The sequence below is a fragment of the Thermoascus crustaceus genome (genome assembly GCF_041956765.1).
Source record: "Thermoascus crustaceus strain CBS 181.67 unplaced genomic scaffold VTN00scaffold_8, whole genome shotgun sequence".
In the NCBI taxonomy this organism is placed as follows: Eukaryota; Fungi; Ascomycota; class Eurotiomycetes; order Eurotiales; family Thermoascaceae; genus Thermoascus; species Thermoascus crustaceus.
Genome location: NW_027192534.1, coordinates 721135 through 739191, shown reverse-complemented (window position 1 = coordinate 739191; position 18057 = coordinate 721135). Strand labels below are relative to the sequence as shown.

Sequence of the window (18057 nt, the reverse complement as noted above, 5' to 3'; positions counted from 1 at the left end):
ATCGGAAGAGCTCCGGAAATAGGATACGCCATATGCGTGCTGGTGAATCTGCTCAGAGAGACCTTCAGCCCTGCATTTCCATGTACTGTACTGATCGGATAGATCTAGTGTGGGGCAACTAAGACGGCATGAGTCTCGTAATGCAGTTGTAGACGAGTGTGAGCAAGCTGTGTAGGTTGTTCAGGTTAATAGCATTTTAAAACTCCAGTGATGCTAAATCACAAGTGATCTGTCATCGGTAAATCGAGGCCACCGGACCATGAAGCTAGATCCACCATCCCCCAGTCGTTCCTTTCTTACTATCCGAAACAGGTAACTAGGGCTTAGGGCTAGGTGCCGTGACTTTTTCCAGCGCCAGCTTCTCTGGGGACCTCGAAGACGGAGCGCAACGACAAGCGGCAGAGACGTGTCTATATTCCTTAACCTTCTAATTTTTGGCAAGGTTAGGCTCTAGCAGGCAGCCATGAAGCTCGATCCGAAGGCAATGCGCTACCTCACCTCGGAGGACTTCCGGGTGCTGGCTGCGGTATGCCCCTCCATCCCCGCAATCAGTCGTCTGTCAGCTAACAGAAGCTCTGCAGGTTGAGGCAGGAAGCAGAAACCATGAGGTTGTACCAACATCACTTATCGTACAACTGTCAGGTTTGCGAGGTGGTAGCGGAGTCCATAAATCTATTTCCAACTTGGCGAAGAACAACCTGATAGCGAAGGTAAAGAACGTCAAGTGTACGTTGAAAAATAATGGATCCATATCTTTTCTGCTTCGTTGATTTGCAGTGCAACTGACCAGAATCTATGGTTTATTCAGATGATGGCTACAGACTCACTTACGGCGGACTCGACTATCTCGCCCTACACACCCACCAGAAACAGAAGAACATCTACTCCGTCGGCAACCAGATTGGCGTCGGGAAAGAATCCGACATTATCGTGGTCGCGCACTCGTCCGGTAGCCAGCGCATCTTGAAGATCCACCGTCTTGGTCGTATATCCTTCCGAACAGTCAAGACGAACAGAGACTACCTGCGACACCGGAGCACAGGATCATGGATGTACATGTCGCGGCTGGCGGCGATGAAGGAGTTCGCCTTCATGAAGGCCTTGAGGGATAACGGCTTCCCTGTCCCGGAGCCGATCGCGCAGAACCGGCACACGATCGTGATGAGTCTGATCGATGCCTTCCCGCTCCGTCAGATTTCACACGTCCCGAAGCCTGCATTGTTATACTCCGAACTTATGGATATGATCCTGCGGTTAGCGCGATTCGGCTTAATACACGGTGACTTTAACGAATTCAACATCCTGATCAAGGAGGAGGAGGATCCCAAGGCGAAGGGCAAGAAGCCGGCGACTGTGGAGAACGAGGTTGATGATGAAGGTATCAGGCTGGTCCCGATCCTCATCGACTTCCCGCAGATGGTCTCGATCGACCACGTCAATGCGGAGATGTATTTTGACAGAGATGTCAACTGCATCAAGCGCTTCTTCGAGCGGAGGTTTCACTTTGTCAGTGACGAACCTGGTCCATTCTTTGCGGATGCCAAGAAGCAAATCCTCGAGAATCCAGGGAAAAGACTGGACGTCGAGGTCGAGGCGTCTGGGTTCTCGAGGAAGATGGCACGCGAGCTGGAGGCGTACATGAAGGAGGTCGGAGTCGATGGCGACGCTGGCGCTCGCAGTGACAATGAGGAAGGAAGCGATGAGGAGGAAGAAGAATACTCTGGTTCAGAAGACGACGAAGAAGAAGATGAGACGCATAATAAAGAATCTCAACGAGATACAATTGACGAGAGGGCGAAAGAGCTGGAAAATCTTAGAGTATCAGAGTCTCCTGCTGGGAGGCCTTAGGGAATTGTCTTCGAGATCTTATCATGATGACAGTAATGATTTAGTTGCCCCAAAAACATTTGACAAAGGTTACCTGTAACCCGTTCATATCCTCGTTCCTTGATATACAGCTCGTAGATATGGAGAGGAGTGCCCATTACGGAACGCGGGGCGGCCAAATACGCAACTTTTCTCCGTCCCGAACACCAAAAGTTCCGCCGAGAGCCTCAGAGCCGATAACCTTGCGATTGCCAATTCAAACATCTCTGCAGTCCGTTTCTCCGTTCGCTTTTTTCCTCAACTCATTTCAAGGGGAAAAAATCAAACAGGATGGTTCGCAAGTTCTCCAAATTCCCGAAGAGGCCCAAGGACTGGCTGCCTCCTTCGGCCCCGCTGTCTATGCGGAAGCAAGTGTTTCTGTAAGTTAATTCCTTCAAAACCAGCTCATCTTAGCTCCTCAAAAACGATTCCATTGGCCCCTTTATTCGAATATTTGAAGCGCAATGACTAACGAAAAACTATAATATACAGTCCCGAATTCACCATCGCACTGATCCGAACCCCCTTTCTCCCGCCCCGATATGCATCCTTCTACGTCCCGCTCAACTTCAACAAGCTGGACATGCGCGACTACATGCAGCGGGTGTACGGTGTCAAGGTTCTCAGCGTGCGCAGCTACGTCGAGCAGCAGAAGGTGACGCGGCAGCGGCCGCTGGGGAAGCCCGGATATGGACCGTTGAGACGGCCGCAGTCGAAGAAGCGGATGACCATCGAGATGACGGAGCCGTTTGTGTGGCCGGAGCCGCCGAAGGATATGTCTCCGTATGTTTTTACCTTTGTCAAATTTATCCTTTCCTTGTTGCTTCTAGCCCATCTTGCTGTGCAAGGATGGGGAAAGAGAAGTTGTTGCCTTTAGTTCTGGGACCTTTTTCAACTAACAATATCTTCAACTTGAACAGATGGGAGAAGGACCAATTCTTCAAGGCCGAAGAGTACCAGGAAGAGCAGTCGAACAGGCAACAGCCACGGGCTGCCATGGAGCCGAACAAGGCGGAGCGCGAGGCTTACGCCGAGCAGGCCAAGGAGCTGCTGGAGGGCAAGCGGAGATGGAGGCCAACATGGCAGGCGCTGGGCCTGAACTACGACCGGCCCCTGTTCCCTGCTGCCGGGAAGCAATCGACTGGTCCATCATGAATGTGAGAGAGAAGAGATCTGGCATCCCTGAAGTTCTTCTGAAGTGGTCGTGTACTTTCTTGTATTGTATGTATAAATTACCTGGCGTAGTGATGTACGGACCTGGAATTAGTTTTTCATATAACAACCAGGCAATGAAAGTTAGAATTCCCCGCATCTTGATGAATGGATTGCTGGATTTCAAGAAGTCTCATTAAAGATAATCGTTTGACACTAGCCACTAGTGATGCTTCATGGAGTATAAGGCATTATACGCCATGCATATCAGTAGAGGCTGATATATACTGATAAAACTGATCACATGAAAAAGAACGAACACAAATACCGTCAAACAGAAATGCATCCATATTTACATGTACTTCGTGACTACTGGGCTCCGTTATCAGATTCCAGTGAGGTTTACAGTCTGCTCTCAAGCATATCCATGTGGTGCTGACCCGGCCAGTGTGCGTGAGGCCAAATCTGCCTGATGGCTTCCCAGATATGCCTGCAACTAATGTTAGTGGACTTATGTTCAGGTGAGAGAGGCAATATACAATAAAGGGACTTACGTGACATAGACGATCTCTAAACCATCTTTGACTTCTTGCGGCACGTCTTTGACCTCCTTCCTGTTGGCCTGAGGTAGGAGAACCGTTTTAACGCCAGCCCGCAATGCACCGATCATCTTCTCTTTAATACCACCAACGGGCATGACTCTGCCTCTCAGAGACACCTCGCCGGTCATGGCGATCTGTGGAGGTACGGCCTTGCCGGCGAATAGCGAAATCAAAGCGATTGCGTGCGCAAGACCGGCAGATGGTCCATCCTTGGGTATAGCACCGGACGGGCAGTGTACATGGAGGCTGCGGTTCTTCATGATATCTTCATTAGGGTCATGAGTCAGGCCCAGTTCGAACGAATGGGCCTTGACCCAAGTTAGCGCCACCTCAACAGACTCTTTTAGGACGTCACCAAGTTTCCCTGTGAGTTGTACACGGCCATTCCCGGGCATATCTGCCACCTCGATGAACAGAATGCTGCCCTGGCCGCCGGTGGAGTATGCAACAAGGCCGGTGACAATTCCTGGCCGAGAGTGCTGTTCGGCGATCTCCTCCTCGAACCGTTCAATGCCAAGAATATCTTCCAGATCATCAATAGAGACGTTTGGATTATATGTCTCAAGTTTCGAGGCGTCCTTGGCATCCGCATATTGGACAGCCTTGTACCGACAAACGGAACCGATTTCGCGCTCGAGGTTGCGAACACCTGATTCGCGGGTGTAAGAGGTAATGATCTTTTCGATTACATCGTCAGATAGTACGACTTGGCCCTCTGAAAGCCCGTTGGTTCTTATTTGTTTTGGAATAAGATGCTGTTTAGCAATATGCTTCTTCTCCAACGTCGTGTAACCAGACAGAGTAATTGTTTCCATGCGGTCTAGTAGTGGTGGCGGGATAGTATCTAGTGAGTTAGCGGTGGCGATGAAGAGAACCTTGCTAAGATCAATTGGGATGTTAATGTAGTGATCAGAGAAGCTGTGGTTCTGCTCGGGATCCAAGACTTCTAGCATTGCTGCAGATGGATCACCATGGAAATTCGCGCCACCAATCTTGTCAATTTCATCGAGCAGGAACACTGGGTTGGCAACGCCGACCTTCTTCAAGCCGTTAACTATCAAGCCGGGCATCGCTGCGACATACGTTCTCCGATGGCCTCTGATTTCAGCCTCGTCTCTCACACCGCCAAGAGAGATCCGATGAAATTTGCGTCCAAGAGAAGTGGCCACAGACTTGGCCAAGCTGGTCTTACCAGTTCCAGGAGGGCCAACCAAGAGTAGGATCGGAGACTTGTCGACCATCCGTTTTGACTTCAGGGTTTCTAACTTCGTCTCGAGGGCGTCTCTTTCAGCGTCAGTGATGGCGTCCTTTGCCTCATCATCAGCTGAAACGGTGAGATTCGCCGAGATCTTTGAGATTTGGTTCTCAACTTCACTGTTGGTAGACTGCTTGAGCTTTAGCACGGCCAAGTACTCAAGCAGGCGCTTCTTGATTCTCTCCAAGCCATAGTGGTCATCGTCAAGTTGTTTCCTAGCTCTCTGAAGTGTGTCAGGGCCAAATTGATCCTCCGTGACTTTGGTCCATGGAATCTCCGCAAGGTTCTCGAGATAGGTTCTGCACACTCCGTATTCAGCATTAACAGGATTCATCTTGCGCAAACGCTTCAGCTCCCTATCAGCCACTTTCTTTGCCTCCAGGCTCAGCTGTGCATCTTCAAGTTTCCGCTGAAGCTCGTCAATTTCGTTCGGTTCCTTCTCGTCTGAGTCGTCACCTCTGCCGCCTGCCATTCCAGAGGGCAGACCAGCCATCGCTCTCCTCGCCAGAATGTCACGCTGCCTGGGATCGAGTTGGTTAATATCGAACCCTGAGCTTGGTGGAAAGCTAGTTGTGGTGATAGACGTAATCTTGACATTGTTCTTGATACCCTGGACCTGTCGGCTCAAGAGCTCAATTACCCTCTCTAGCCTATCCTTAAGATCCAGCGAAGCAAGAATACGTAGCTTCTCCTCAAAGCTCGAGTCAACCACATCTGCCATGAAATCGGCTAGGCTTCCAGCCTGAGCAAGATCCTTCTTGGCAATGAACAGCTCAAACCTCCGCGTGACGACCGGCGATAGACTGGATGATGTAGACGACAGCAGGAACGAAACTCTCAGTAAAGTCAGAAATTCTCGTGAGAGCCGTTTAAGCTGCTGGAAAAGATCAGGTATTTCTGAGTCTTTATTGCTCGGAACTATAAGGACAAGAGCATCAGCCATGAGCTGGCCGGCCAGGAAAACAGGTTCTCATAGGCTTACCGGGTTCATCGAGCAAGATAGCCTCAGCTTCATAGAACGGTCTCTCCTTTGTAATTCTTCCGATAGTAAATCTCCGCGCTCCTTCAACCAAAAGGTAAGGTTCGGCATAAGCACGACGCTGGACCCCGATCACCTTCCCGACAGTGCCGTATGTAAATAGATCCTCTCTCCTTGCTTGCGCCGGGTCCACAGCTTCATACTCGAGTCTCTGCGAAGTTTCCGTTCCATCTTCCAAGAGGTGCTGGCCATCTTTGCTCAGGTACGGCGAGCTAAGCGGGACGCATCCAATCGTGACTGCGTTTCCATCGCGTTTCACGGATGTCGTCCGGTTGAGGAAAGACGATAGGAGATTGGCGACATCGGGTCGATTCGAAACCGGTATCCGCAGAGTAACTCCCGGTAGGAGAACGGAATCCTTTGGCAATGGGATGAGAGGGAGCTTGGTTGTCTTGCCGTTGTTGGAACCCATCCCGGGATCAGCAACTATACTACCAAACACGTATGGGTTCGGTCGCAGGTGAGAGAGAAATCGAGTGCAACAGAAATGGGCAACAAGAAGCCCCGGGTTTGATGAAAGATGAGGAAAAGGATGACAGACGTGAGGGGAAGCGGAGGAGGCTTTTAAGGCCGCCTGGGGAGATGTTCCAGAACAGACGATGCCAGGAAGCTGGGGGGCGACCAGTGATAAGCCCGTCCCGAAGCCGAGGTTAGCAGTAGCTGCTTAGGTCAACGACGTCAGTAGACTTGGAGACCACTCGAGCCACGTCGGACCGGCGAACTGGTCGATCATCTGCATGTTCTCTTATTTTAACCGCATTAATTAGCTGTTAATTATGAAAGTGGTCCAGTGCTCCGTAGTTACGAAGCCACGTCTGCTCGATAATGACTATACCTGTAGACTATGGTAACTACGGGGTTGGCGGGATCGCCCAAAGAGGCAGAACGTCCGGCGACATCTCGCATCCACGTTCCAGAAACTTTCTGCCCGCCGCCCCAGTCTGCCGCTGCCCTGGTACCATCCAGTTTACACTACTCGCGGTGCTAAGCTGCAGGGGAGAGAGTATTAGCATCGTCTCATTCCCTGGCCCTTTGAATACGCCAAATCAAGGGCAGCTCTTTTCCTATATTTTTCCTCCTTGACTCCAAAATGGCGTCTGCCCCGCCTGCCGCATCCCCCGCCCAGGGCGCATCTCCGCAAAAGACCACGTTCAATATCGGCACGCGCAAGTCGAAGCTTGCTCTGTCGCAGACAGACATAGTGCTCAAGGCACTAAATGAGGCATGGCCTGGGTATGAATTTAAAATCCAGTCAAAAGAGACCGCCGGTGACCAGAATACCACTATTGCTCTTCGGGATTTCACCACCAAGAACCTCTGGACGCAGGAATTGGAGGACCTTCTGATCAGCGGACATCTGGACCTTATAGTACATTCTCTCAAGGGTATGTCAAGTGACTTCAGGGCTTTGCCTTCTTTCTGCTAATTGCGCCGAAAATTTTGCTAGATGTGCCCACCCTCATACCCGAGACCTGCGCCCTCGGCGCTGTAATGGAGCGGGAAGATCCTAGGGATGTTCTTGTCATGAAGAAGGGGCTACCACACTCGACACTTTCTGAATTGCCTCCAGGGTCCGTTGTCGGGACCTCCTCCATACGACGTACCGCTCAGTTGGCTCTGAAGTACCCGCATCTGAGGGTTCTGGACATGCGAGGGAACATCGGTACACGACTATCCAAACTTGACGCGGAGGACAGCCCGTTTACCTGTCTAATTTTGGCTGCAGCGGGTCTGCTGCGCTTGGGCCTAGAGGATCGTATTTCACAATACCTCGACTCCAAGAACGGCGGGATGCTGCATGCGGTCGGCCAGGGAGCCCTTGGCATCGAGATCCGCAAGGATGACAAGGCCGTGAGGGAGATGCTGGAAAAAATTGGACACAACCAAACTACGCTAGCGTGCTTCGCGGAGCGAAGCCTATTGAAGACGCTGGAAGGTGGCTGCAGTGCACCTTTGGGTGTGGAAACTGAATGGGTCCAAGGATCTGACGGAAAGCCAAAACTGAGGATGAGATCGATAGTAGTTAGCGTTGATGGCACTGAAAGTGCCGAGGTCGAAGTTGACGGCGATGTCGACTCCCCTGAAGCCGCTGAAGCATTTGGTGTTAGAGTCGCCAAGGAACTGGTCGCCAAAGGAGCGGGAATGATACTCGAAGTTATCCAGCGGAACAAGAAGACTTCGTAAAAGTCATTTTACCTTGAGGAATTTATCAACGACTTCAAAATACACTTCTCTCATCTAACTGCTCAGTACTAATGAATCTTAGGAGATGCTGGTCTTCTCCTTAGTTTCCAGGCATAGTACAGATAGACTCGGATATCTCCCCTCCACGGGTACCTAGATATTACATAAAATGGGCTTTGGAGCATTCTTCAAATTATTATTCCTATCTTTACGTGCTGGTAAATACGTGTTGGAGTGGCTTTTTATTCTTATCGGTGGAATTTTCTTACAAGTTTACAAGAATATACTCTGATCGACCTGCAGAAACAGGCGAAACCTGAATACTTGACCAGTCTAAGTTTAAGAGCACATTCATAGTAAAAAGAAACGAACAGTTAAAGGTGTATCTGGCACCAAGTCACTATTATACACCTAGAGAATGGTTATCCCTTTCTGTTTTCACCTTTTCACAACCGACAAACTTGGTATTGCCGGAGGCCTCCCGACTCTCCTGGGCTCCAGCCTTGCTAAGGTTGTTTACGCGTATTCCTCATCTGTCACTCTAGCTCGTGCCTCGGAGTCTCCCAGGACCCCAGAATTTTGGATTCTTGTTTACTTGTATCCAGGTCTCTGACACTCCTAAGAAACACACGCGCGCATCAGCTTTTGAAAAGCAGCACAGGAAATCTCCCATATACACCTCTCTGCCCCTTCTCATTCTCATATCTGCATCAAGAAAGAAAGAAAAGAAAGAAAAGCAGAACAGAAAGAAAAATGGACAGTGTTAAAAGTGTCCTCAGGAGAATGGGTCAGGCCAGGACCGTTCTACGCGGTCTAGAGCCTGGCGGCTCATTCGAGAATCTACCCTCATCAGCACTATCAGCTGCATTCTCTCCACTGCGGCAACCACCACCGTCGTTCCCCATGCGACGGTCACCGGATGCCAATGGCTTCGAGCTAGGTACTTCGAAAAATCTAAGCAGCCGCTTGGATGAATTCGGTGTCCCCTTCCCTGAAGAACTGCTCGAGAAACCGCCACTCATCAAGCCGACTTGGTCCGTCTCGGAGTATGGGGAGCTTCACGGGGAGCACCGTGTCGACGATTACCCGCGGTTCTACTTCTTCGGAGACTCGCTGACAGACCGCGCGTTCAAGGAGGATGAGAAGGGTTTTGGTTGGCTGCTTCGAAAGCAGTATGAGGGAAAGGTAGAGATTGTGAACAGGGTAAATGGTTCATTCCATTTCAAAAGGGGTATTTTAGATATGCATGGAAGCTGATTCTTCCTACTTAAACAGGGTTTCTCAGGGTGCGTTATTTCCATGGAGCTGGACATCTGTATTTTTCATACCTACATTTGATTTGAGTCATGAATGATGAGCTACTGGCTGAAACTGAACCCATATAGTTACAACTCTAAATGGCTCCATGACGCCTTCCAAGATTTCATAATCGACGTTGCAGAAAAACGTGGCCCGCCTGCTCCTCTCCTGATCACCATTTGGCTGGGGTATGAAGATGCACATCTCCCTCCACTCGCGGTCCACGTTCCATTGAAAGAATTCGAGCAGCACCTCCGACGCTATGTGAGGGCTATCCTGGACCACCCAGGAATGAAGGACACGAGGATTGTTCTAATCACCCCACCTCCAACGAATGTGAAACAGCCACAAGAGCCTCCCATCCCATTTCCAGGATCAACCGAGATCCAGCGCAACATGGTCCTCAGGACCAGAGCCCACCGCACGTGGCTTTCGAAGCGGAAGTATGCGGAAAAGGTCGTCGAAATCGGTGAGGAGTTCGAAGACAAGACACTGCGAGTCGCCGTTATTGACCTCTGGTATTCCGTAACCCGGTGGGCCTGCAGTGAAGAGATAAATGGAGTTTCAACGGGCTTTGATGAGCTCGACGAAATCGACACTCTTCCTGGATGCGGTCTCCCGAAAGCTAAAGTGTTCAGGGAGGAAATTTTTAGTGACAGTATCCACCTGGGAAAAAAGGTATAGCTCGTCACATACTGGTAGCACTTTCAAAAAACTAATCTTGCAACAGGCCCATGAGATCCTTGCTTCTGAGCTGCTCGACTTGATTAGAGGAAGATGGCCAGAGATCTCCCCGGAGAGCCTTCCACTTCAGGAACAGGCGCCTTCAGACCAGGAAAGGATGTTTGGTGTCATTGCGGATACGATAGCGGGAATGAAGGAGATTCATTAGAGAGCGGAGGAAAAGGAACATATCCAACGTTGCGAGAAAAAGGAAGATCCTTGCGAGACAGGCTTTTTCTCCTATGCAGCAGAGATCACGGATGCAGTCTTTACGGCCAAGGAATTCCGATCGCCGGAAATAGTATGTTCGTCATCCTCTGTTCAAGGTATTTCCAGAACCTCTCGGATTCTCCTCTTTGAATTCATCCCAGGCTCTTGCTTTCATCGTCTCCTCATCAGCCTTGTCCATGTCATCTTCATCAGCCTCTTTCTCAGTGGTCGGCTGGTTTCCTCCCTCGACTATTCCACCGCGTCTCTTTTCCTCCTCTAAATATTCCTCGATTGTCATTGTTGGCAGGTTATGGCCTGGTCTAAAGACACCTTTTTGAAGTTGCGTCCGGCGATCTGTTAGAACAAATGGTTGCAATGGCTTTCCGTCCTTGCTCAATAATGGTCCAGCTCTTCCATTCTTCAGAAGCTGAGCCAGTGGTGGATCTAGGCGCTCCGAATAGCCCGTTTTGTCCGCGTCTCTTTGCCTTCTGGGATCAGAGCTGTGAAGGCTTTCAGGGGGCTGTGGCATGTCACGCATTTTTGACAGCATAGACAGTTCCTGGGACAGCAAATCTAGTGACTGGAACGTTTGGTGTGTGTAGAGGTTTATCTCAGCCAGGTACAGTTGTCGAGGGATATCATCCTCGTTCTGGAGCAGACCTTGATTCTGGGAAAGGTACTTTGTATTGGGGTTAGCAATAATTCAACAAGCTCTTAGAAGTGAAAACTGTACCTCCAGCTTTTGTTTGAGATCTTTTTCCTCCCGAAACCTAGCGACTTTCACCTCCCTTCGAGCAGCCGGATCATTCATCGAAGCCAGAGTAAATGAGCTCGGGTTTTCCAGGTATCGCTCGTAAAGCTTTTTATCGGCAGGAGATAGCAAGCCATAGTCATCCAAGCGCGTCAGATATTTCTCGTATTCTTCCAACGAACGTCGAAGGACCGTCTCACGGTTAGCGTTGTGGGATCTCTGAAGGAGGTCTGCGAGAAGGTAGTCGACCGTCAGGTACCTGAAGGGAAAGTCAGCTACAGGCATGCATCAATCTATAGAGTCAGGCAGAAGTACTGTAAGTCTCCCGTAGCAATATCCTCCAATGACTCATTGGGACTGAACAAAGACAGTTGACCGATGAGTCGCTGACATTCCTCGAATTTGGCTATCGTTTCATTCACCTGGCTGCGATACGAGTCGGTATTCGTTTCTAAGGATGACTCTAGAGATTGTTTCTCTTGTTTTGCAGTCGCAAAGAGAGTCTGAAGATTCTGAGAATTCTCCGCCATGGCGCTGAAAGGTGCTGTGGTTGTTCTTGGGACAATCGCGGGGAGCTATGATGCATGGGGTGGATGCGGTCCGGTTCAACTTCCACGAAAATATTTAGCGCGGAGTCCGCATTCTAGAACATCCGCCACAACTTCAAAAGTACAGACTCCGCGACCAGCTTCTAACATCAAGGAGCTTCAGTTTCCATCCTAATTTTGCTGCTCCATCAAAAACACATAATCTGTGCACTGTAAGGGATTGATATTGAGTTCTTTTACAGTGTATAATCCGTTCCCCTTCACTGCCAAACAAAGCAGCTGGGACTACACTTGTTTTGATAATTTGCATTGACTCCCATCTGGGTTGGAGACAGCGCGCTCAACCAGGTAGCCAACTTTTGGAACCTGCCTATATCTTGTTGACCTTATTTGAACAATTTATATTACCTTCCATCTGTCCCATCTAAAGATGGCAGAAGTGTTTCTGTCAGTAATACCTGCCATTGAAGGTAGAATCCAGTTCTCTACAAAGCCTGCCAAATGCTGCCTCACTTCAGCATTTCCTCATACAGCACATTCCATGATGGCTGGGACCTCACATCTTCTGTCTCCCTCCCTCTCTTACAAGTATTACAAGCTGCAGGCTCCCTCAAGGGCCTCAACAACACCCATATACTGGACAATACAGCCCATCGTTCCTGTTGGTTCCCTCTGGTATAAGACACAATGTTCACACTCCACATCCAGAGTCAGGATTCTAAGCTTCTCCCTTCTTCTTTGTCCTTTTTGACTTCAGCATTAGTCAGAATCCTCTACTACTCCAGGATGACAGGATGAGAATCAGAATGTCTGTTCTTGCTGTTGCTCCAACAATGGCAACAACAACAAAGATGGCTGAAGAGACAGGATTAGGACCCTGCAGATGCATGATGTGTTGCTTGTCTTTGTTCAGGGAAACAAATGCCAGTACACCACTAGCACTGCAGATAAGGGCAAGGACATAAGTCATCATCACAATGTCAATATCAGTGTCATTGATGACGAGAAGACATACATTAGAAGTGATGATGGCTGGATTCAGTGTTGTGTCAACCACAGCCAGAGCTACTACTTATGGCAGTAACAAGAAAATGAGGGGAAAACTACAGAAGAAGAAGCAGCCACTTAAGCAGAAGAAACAGACATAAGATAGCATACAGTCTGCAAAGTTATCTTTTATGTCCTCAGTTTCAAGTCTTGTCAAAGTCTCAGTCTTAGATCCAGGCCCCATTTATCCTTATCCACATCTGCTTTCTCATCCTCTGATGTGAGAAAGAGTAATGAAAGCACTCACCCAGCACCCAGGCGAAAAGATAGTGTTCTAAGGACAAAGAGATGCTCCATCTGGAGCACACTGTCTGGCACATTGTCTCAAGTGTTGAAGAGATGGGGGGAGTTCAGATAGGTGTATCTACAACTGTCACTACTACTGCTGTCACTGCTGCCACCGCAGATGACAGCAACAGCAGCAATAAGGACAACTCCTGCAAGAAGAAGCACCACAACTGTCTCCCACTCTCATTCTCCCTTCCCTTCCATCCGGCTTCTACCCCTACCTCTATGCCGGGTCTTGGTATTGCTTCTGCATCAGCAATGGCAAACGCTATGCCTTTCCCTCCTGTCACCACTACAGCTGACGCGGCTACCACTACGAACACAACCACCACTGCTGGCAACAATAGTAACAAGAACAAAACCAACTGCTCATCCCTTCCGGCTTCTTTTTGGCCAGGAGCATGGAGTCCTAACCCGGACACAGCTACAGATACACGTACAAAGACAAGAACGGGAGCTGACCAGACCCAGATACAAGCATCTCTGCACATTTGCACGGAAAGTACTCTCATTCTCATTGTTATCAACAGTCTCAACAGCAGTCGCTGCCCTGCCCCCGCTCTTCCTCCGATTGCTGGTCCCCGATCGTGACAACCACCCTCATGTCAGATTGGGACTCTGACTCCGACTCTGCTATGGAGAAGAAAATCAAAAACTCTGACCGCCCCCGGATCTCAGGAAGCTCTACCTCAAGCAGTTCATAGATGTAGACGACGATCATGACAATAAACTCGACTTTGACGAAGGCTGCGCCGGTAAACAGTGGAATCATAGCACCTTTACCTTGGAAAGTTCGGAGGAGTTCTACTGTATGGAGGATGCGTGGGGTGAAGGAGCGTGAAGCCGGGAGAGGTTCTTTGAAACTACGCACCCGTATTAGGTAACTGGCATAGTCCTCGACCTGTTTGTTGGTCCCAATCTCCTACGTGAAGCGCCTGATGATTGAATTGAGATGGATATAAGGGTGGGGGATTAGCATATTTGGTTCATGTTCTCTCGACAACTCACTTCATGTGCCTTTCTTTTCCTTTACGTCAGATATGGGTGGGATATGGATGGTGTTCGGGAGATACAATTTATGAAATTATGAAGCTAGTTAAGCTGATGATTTCTTTTCCCTCTTAAATGAATGTCCAGGGTGGAATATTTCCAGGTATATGTTATTTCTTTCTGTCAGTCGACTTAACAACACGAATATGAATGTGATTATTATATCCCAAAGTACAGCACCTAGGCGGCTAGGACGGATCTCGCCTTACCCCGCTTATCTTTTTACCTTTAAACCCAGAAGAAAGTTATCGGGCACAGAAAATAAACGGATAGCGCATCGATAAATGCCATAATATATAAGAATACATAAATATTTAGACGATATAACCCCTAATCTAACTCGACCCAGCAAAGACACCTGTCGGCGCCGGCGTGCGCGCTGGATTCTGGTGGTTCTGTGATGCCATCATCGACGACGGCGAGCCAGTGCCTGACTCGAGAGTCCACATCCCCCCGCATATACACGACCGCAGAACTCCCAGCCTCGCGATCAAGCGGAAGGAGAGGAATGACCGCGGAGGGGTCACGTCACCCGAAACCTCGCAGCAGCGTACGCAACGCCGTCGAGGTGGAACTGCTGAGCGCTTGTTTCCCCCTCCTCCACCGTGGCTGCTTCCATTTTGATGTTCGGTACTATTATTATTATTATTGGCCACGGCAGGGGATGTTCTAAGTGGGATCTTCTTCAGGACATCGACATCCCGTGTCCGGCGGTACAGCTCCGTACGGCGGTCGTCTCCGAACCTAAGCCAACTGTAGTCGGCCAGGTAGATAGACATGCGGTTGATCTCCTGTTTGAGAGCCGGTACCGTTTGCCGCAGGAGAGTCGCGACGGCAGGGATGAGTACGGCGGGTATCCGGGCGTTGACGAGGAGTTCCTTCTCCGGGGCGGGACGCTCGGCATCACCGAAGCCGGCGCCTTGATATGCATGCCGGACCGCCGAGTCCACGCCCGCCAGGAATTTCTCGTATACATCGATACGGACAGGAGAGGCATCGATCATCCTGCCGATCTCGACATAATACATGCGAGCCTCGCCCGAGACGCCTAGCGCTAAGGTGGGGGTGGCTGCGTAACCAGCATGGAGGCCGCGGAGACCACGGCAGATGAATCGCAGAAAGGCGCGGGACATGCTGGAGAGGAGGACGAGGAGGGGTAAAGAGGTTGTCGATTTCACTGGCAAAGATTAGCTTAGTGCCTTTTACAGTCTTCCGGCGTCGAGTTGGGATCCCCTGTCAGATATGTTAGACCTACCCTTCTGCGCGAAGGCTTCCTGATCGGAAAATGTGCTCTCGAAATCATCAGCTATATCAAAAAGCTCGTCAAGAAGGTAATGTGAGAAGTCAAGTGCCCATTTGGTATTTCCGAACACCATGCGTAACACATCTACAATACCATTTAGCACTGACGATCGGGCGTGAGGCTCGAGATGTACTCACCGGGATCATGCGATTCCGTCTCTCTGACACCTTTGGCATACTGGAAAAAGTACGCAAACAGGACCGAGGCATGACGCAGGTTGAGAATTGCCCAGGATACAGCGGAAGGGAGGCTACGTGGTTTGTAGCATTCCTTGAATCCCAAAGCAGCCTGCATACTGAGACACCGGGGGATGTATGGATGGTTCATGAGTTTATCCTGCTCGACGGTAAAGTTACAGTTTATAGGCAGCGCCCGATATACTTCATTGACAAAGATATTTTGAGCGTCTGTGATCGCTATAAGTAAGTGCGACAAAGGGTCAGCCCGTCGGGAAGACCAAGAGACGTACCAGCATTCAATTGCCGCATTAGGATCACTAAAATGTCGTCGGTGTTGATATCGCTTCCGCAACCACGACAAAATGTTAATGTCAATGAGGCAACCGCAGCGGAGAATCTGCTCTCATCGAAAAGCCCTCCCTCTGCACCGAGTGAATGCTCCATGAGTCTTAGGCGCATCTGCCACTCTCCGTCGAGGACGACAGCGAGGCACGCATTGGGCGAAAAGCTGATATGGAGCCCTACAAAGTTCAGCAATGTTGTTCACTACGACACCAAAAAATGTCTGTACAAACCTGAAGCATCAAGGGGGTAATGGAATCCGGCCTGAGCCATATTGGTGACAGTGTTGTTATCCTCGACTCCGTTGAAGCTGGTCATTGTCCTGGGGTCGTAGAAGACGATGGAGCTATCATCGTATGTCACGGCGAGGACATTTCCGTATTCCGTATAATCGACGGAGATAATAAACCTATCCAAGTGTATATCATCGAGCCGCCTAAGTTCCACTTTTGGCTACCAGGTGTCAGCATCCATATGACGGTGATGACATTTAAATAGGTACCTTTGCCTGGACGTTGGTCTTTTTCGAGACCACCTCGTCGAACTTTGGGTGCAGCGTCTGAGAGGTAGTCTCCAGCTGCCATCTCACAATGACACTTGAAGCAGCCTGCTGCTGTGGGTGGTCATCTGTCACATGCAGGGAGTTCGAGAAGACCGCAACCACACAAGGACCAGCTGCGGAGCCAGGGGTGCTCTCCGGAGGGGGAGTGATAATCTCAAGGCGGGTCAGACAATATAGGGAGTTCGCAAATTGGGAGAATTCCTCGTTGTTTTCGCCCGGACTTAAGTTCGCGGGAAAGACGCCGCTGGGCGTCTCCGTCTTAACATGGAAGAAACGAAAGCTCGGAGTTGGGAACTGATTGGTTGCTGTAGCCTGCTTTTGCTGAGTCGGATCCCATTGGGCCGGATTCCAAGTGATGTGGACACGATAGATGCAGATCTTTTGGCACGCGGAGTGGGTTGCAACGATGATACCCCCTGTATCCGATCAGCGAGACAGCCTAAGTCGAACGAGATGGGAGGAACCACCTTGGGTGGCCACGAGAGCCGCATGGGTCAGAAGTCTGTCAGAGTGGCCGGTGTTCTTCAGCTCGGCGGATATCTCGGCCCATCTGCTGTCAGGATTTTGATACAGCAATCTAATTATGCCAGACCTGGTGACGCAGACCAAGGCTGACTTGTTCGCTGGATGGAAAGGACCAATTGGCCGCCGGCGGAAGGGGGAGTATGCCCACCGGCCATTTAATTTGGACGCTTGGTGAAAAGCATGTACCTAGCTCAGTCAGATCGCTGTCCTTGCAAGAAAACAGTGGTAAAATAAATCCCTACGGAACGCTGGGTGTTGAGCCACATCATGCCGACTATCTGGCCTCCGTCATCGTCTGCGTCGATCATAGCCTGGCGCAGACCAGCAATGTGGTTCAGCGCGATGGAGATGGAGTAAACGGACACCCGGCCAGAGGAGTCGACGACGGCGAGTTCCGAGCCGGTTTCATTCCAGGACAGATGTGCCAGCGGATGGCTACCATGGGCTTCAGTGACAGGGGGCAGCGGGGTGTCATCGCTGAGCACCCACTTGCCATCAGAGGGCCGGCATTGAAGATGACGGATGTTGACCCTCAAGCCGTCCTGGGAGATATATGCGATGCATCCGAGTCTCGACCAGGCGACTTTCCTGCGGCAGGATACGTCAGCTAAATTCCACCGCAGGAAGACGGAACATACTGGCAGCATCCCAGACGACGCATCTCATCCAACCGTTGGGCAAGGCCTTTAGTGGCCGGGGCAGACGACAGCCCCAGCTGCTCGAGGGAGGTGGGATCCCCGAAGAGATCATCAACATCAATGCCGTCCTCCATGATCAGGGGCATGCTGAGGTCGTCACCTAAAAAGAGATGTATGAAAAATGAAATCTATATCAAACATAAATAGCACCACGTTGTTACACAATAAGATAGACAGGCAGCCACATGTACTTCAGGATATAGACCTTCATTCAAAGGGACAAGCCCACGAGACCATGACAGCAGCTTCTACAGCACCATACACAACACACAAGAAACAGACACGGAGCACCAGAGACACAGGGGTATCTTAAACGATAGGAGAACAAAAGATACAACGCGAGAGCAGACCTTGGACGGTCGACAAAGCCGTATGTTCCTGATGTCTGGACGTTCGAGGCCTGGGCGGAGATATGCTTAGTCATCCACGTGACC

The 18057-nt window shown here is 50.1% G+C and overlaps 8 protein-coding genes across 8 annotated transcripts; 5 read left to right on the top strand and 3 right to left on the bottom strand.

Annotated features, from left to right (window-relative positions):
* Nucleotides 1-463: 463 nt before the first annotated feature.
* VTN00DRAFT_9838 (uncharacterized protein) lies at nucleotides 464-1848 on the top strand (the record flags this gene model as incomplete). Its single annotated transcript, XM_069436837.1, has 3 exons — nucleotides 464-526; nucleotides 582-726; nucleotides 809-1848. 3 exons carry the CDS (start codon nucleotides 464-466, stop codon nucleotides 1846-1848), a joined length of 1248 nt encoding a protein of 415 aa, XP_069284437.1.
* A 309-nt stretch (nucleotides 1849-2157) lies between these two features.
* On the top strand, nucleotides 2158-3021 carry VTN00DRAFT_9837 (mitochondrial 54S ribosomal protein uL23m; the record flags this gene model as incomplete). Its single annotated transcript, XM_069436836.1, has 3 exons — nucleotides 2158-2246; nucleotides 2359-2649; nucleotides 2787-3021. 3 exons carry the CDS (start codon nucleotides 2158-2160, stop codon nucleotides 3019-3021), a joined length of 615 nt encoding a protein of 204 aa, XP_069284436.1.
* Nucleotides 3022-3420: 399 nt separating this feature from the next.
* Nucleotides 3421-6326, bottom strand: VTN00DRAFT_9836 (uncharacterized protein; the record flags this gene model as incomplete). Its single annotated transcript, XM_069436835.1, has 3 exons — nucleotides 3421-3508; nucleotides 3573-5793; nucleotides 5858-6326. The coding sequence occupies 3 exons, from the start codon at nucleotides 6324-6326 to the stop codon at nucleotides 3421-3423; spliced, it is 2778 nt and encodes a 925-aa protein (XP_069284435.1).
* Nucleotides 6327-7004: 678 nt separating this feature from the next.
* Nucleotides 7005-8098, top strand: VTN00DRAFT_9835 (uncharacterized protein; the record flags this gene model as incomplete). Its single annotated transcript, XM_069436834.1, has 2 exons — nucleotides 7005-7299; nucleotides 7362-8098. The coding sequence occupies 2 exons, from the start codon at nucleotides 7005-7007 to the stop codon at nucleotides 8096-8098; spliced, it is 1032 nt and encodes a 343-aa protein (XP_069284434.1).
* A 753-nt stretch (nucleotides 8099-8851) lies between these two features.
* Nucleotides 8852-10289, top strand: VTN00DRAFT_9834 (uncharacterized protein; the record flags this gene model as incomplete). The annotated part of the gene is made up of 4 exons (XM_069436833.1): nucleotides 8852-9301; nucleotides 9374-9384; nucleotides 9484-10075; nucleotides 10128-10289. 4 exons carry the CDS (start codon nucleotides 8852-8854, stop codon nucleotides 10287-10289), a joined length of 1215 nt encoding a protein of 404 aa, XP_069284433.1.
* A 141-nt stretch (nucleotides 10290-10430) lies between these two features.
* VTN00DRAFT_9833 (uncharacterized protein) lies at nucleotides 10431-11611 on the bottom strand (the record flags this gene model as incomplete). The annotated part of the gene is made up of 3 exons (XM_069436832.1): nucleotides 10431-11009; nucleotides 11064-11340; nucleotides 11397-11611. The coding sequence occupies 3 exons, from the start codon at nucleotides 11609-11611 to the stop codon at nucleotides 10431-10433; spliced, it is 1071 nt and encodes a 356-aa protein (XP_069284432.1).
* Nucleotides 11612-12964: 1353 nt separating this feature from the next.
* Nucleotides 12965-13805, top strand: VTN00DRAFT_9832 (uncharacterized protein; the record flags this gene model as incomplete). The annotated part of the gene is made up of 3 exons (XM_069436831.1): nucleotides 12965-13310; nucleotides 13436-13568; nucleotides 13643-13805. The coding sequence occupies 3 exons, from the start codon at nucleotides 12965-12967 to the stop codon at nucleotides 13803-13805; spliced, it is 642 nt and encodes a 213-aa protein (XP_069284431.1).
* A 544-nt stretch (nucleotides 13806-14349) lies between these two features.
* VTN00DRAFT_9831 (uncharacterized protein) lies at nucleotides 14350-17709 on the bottom strand (the record flags this gene model as incomplete). The annotated part of the gene is made up of 9 exons (XM_069436830.1): nucleotides 14350-15191; nucleotides 15270-15401; nucleotides 15455-15724; nucleotides 15787-16017; nucleotides 16072-16291; nucleotides 16341-16816; nucleotides 16868-17111; nucleotides 17168-17513; nucleotides 17564-17709. 9 exons carry the CDS (start codon nucleotides 17707-17709, stop codon nucleotides 14350-14352), a joined length of 2907 nt encoding a protein of 968 aa, XP_069284430.1.
* Between the last annotated feature and the right edge of the window lie 348 nt (nucleotides 17710-18057).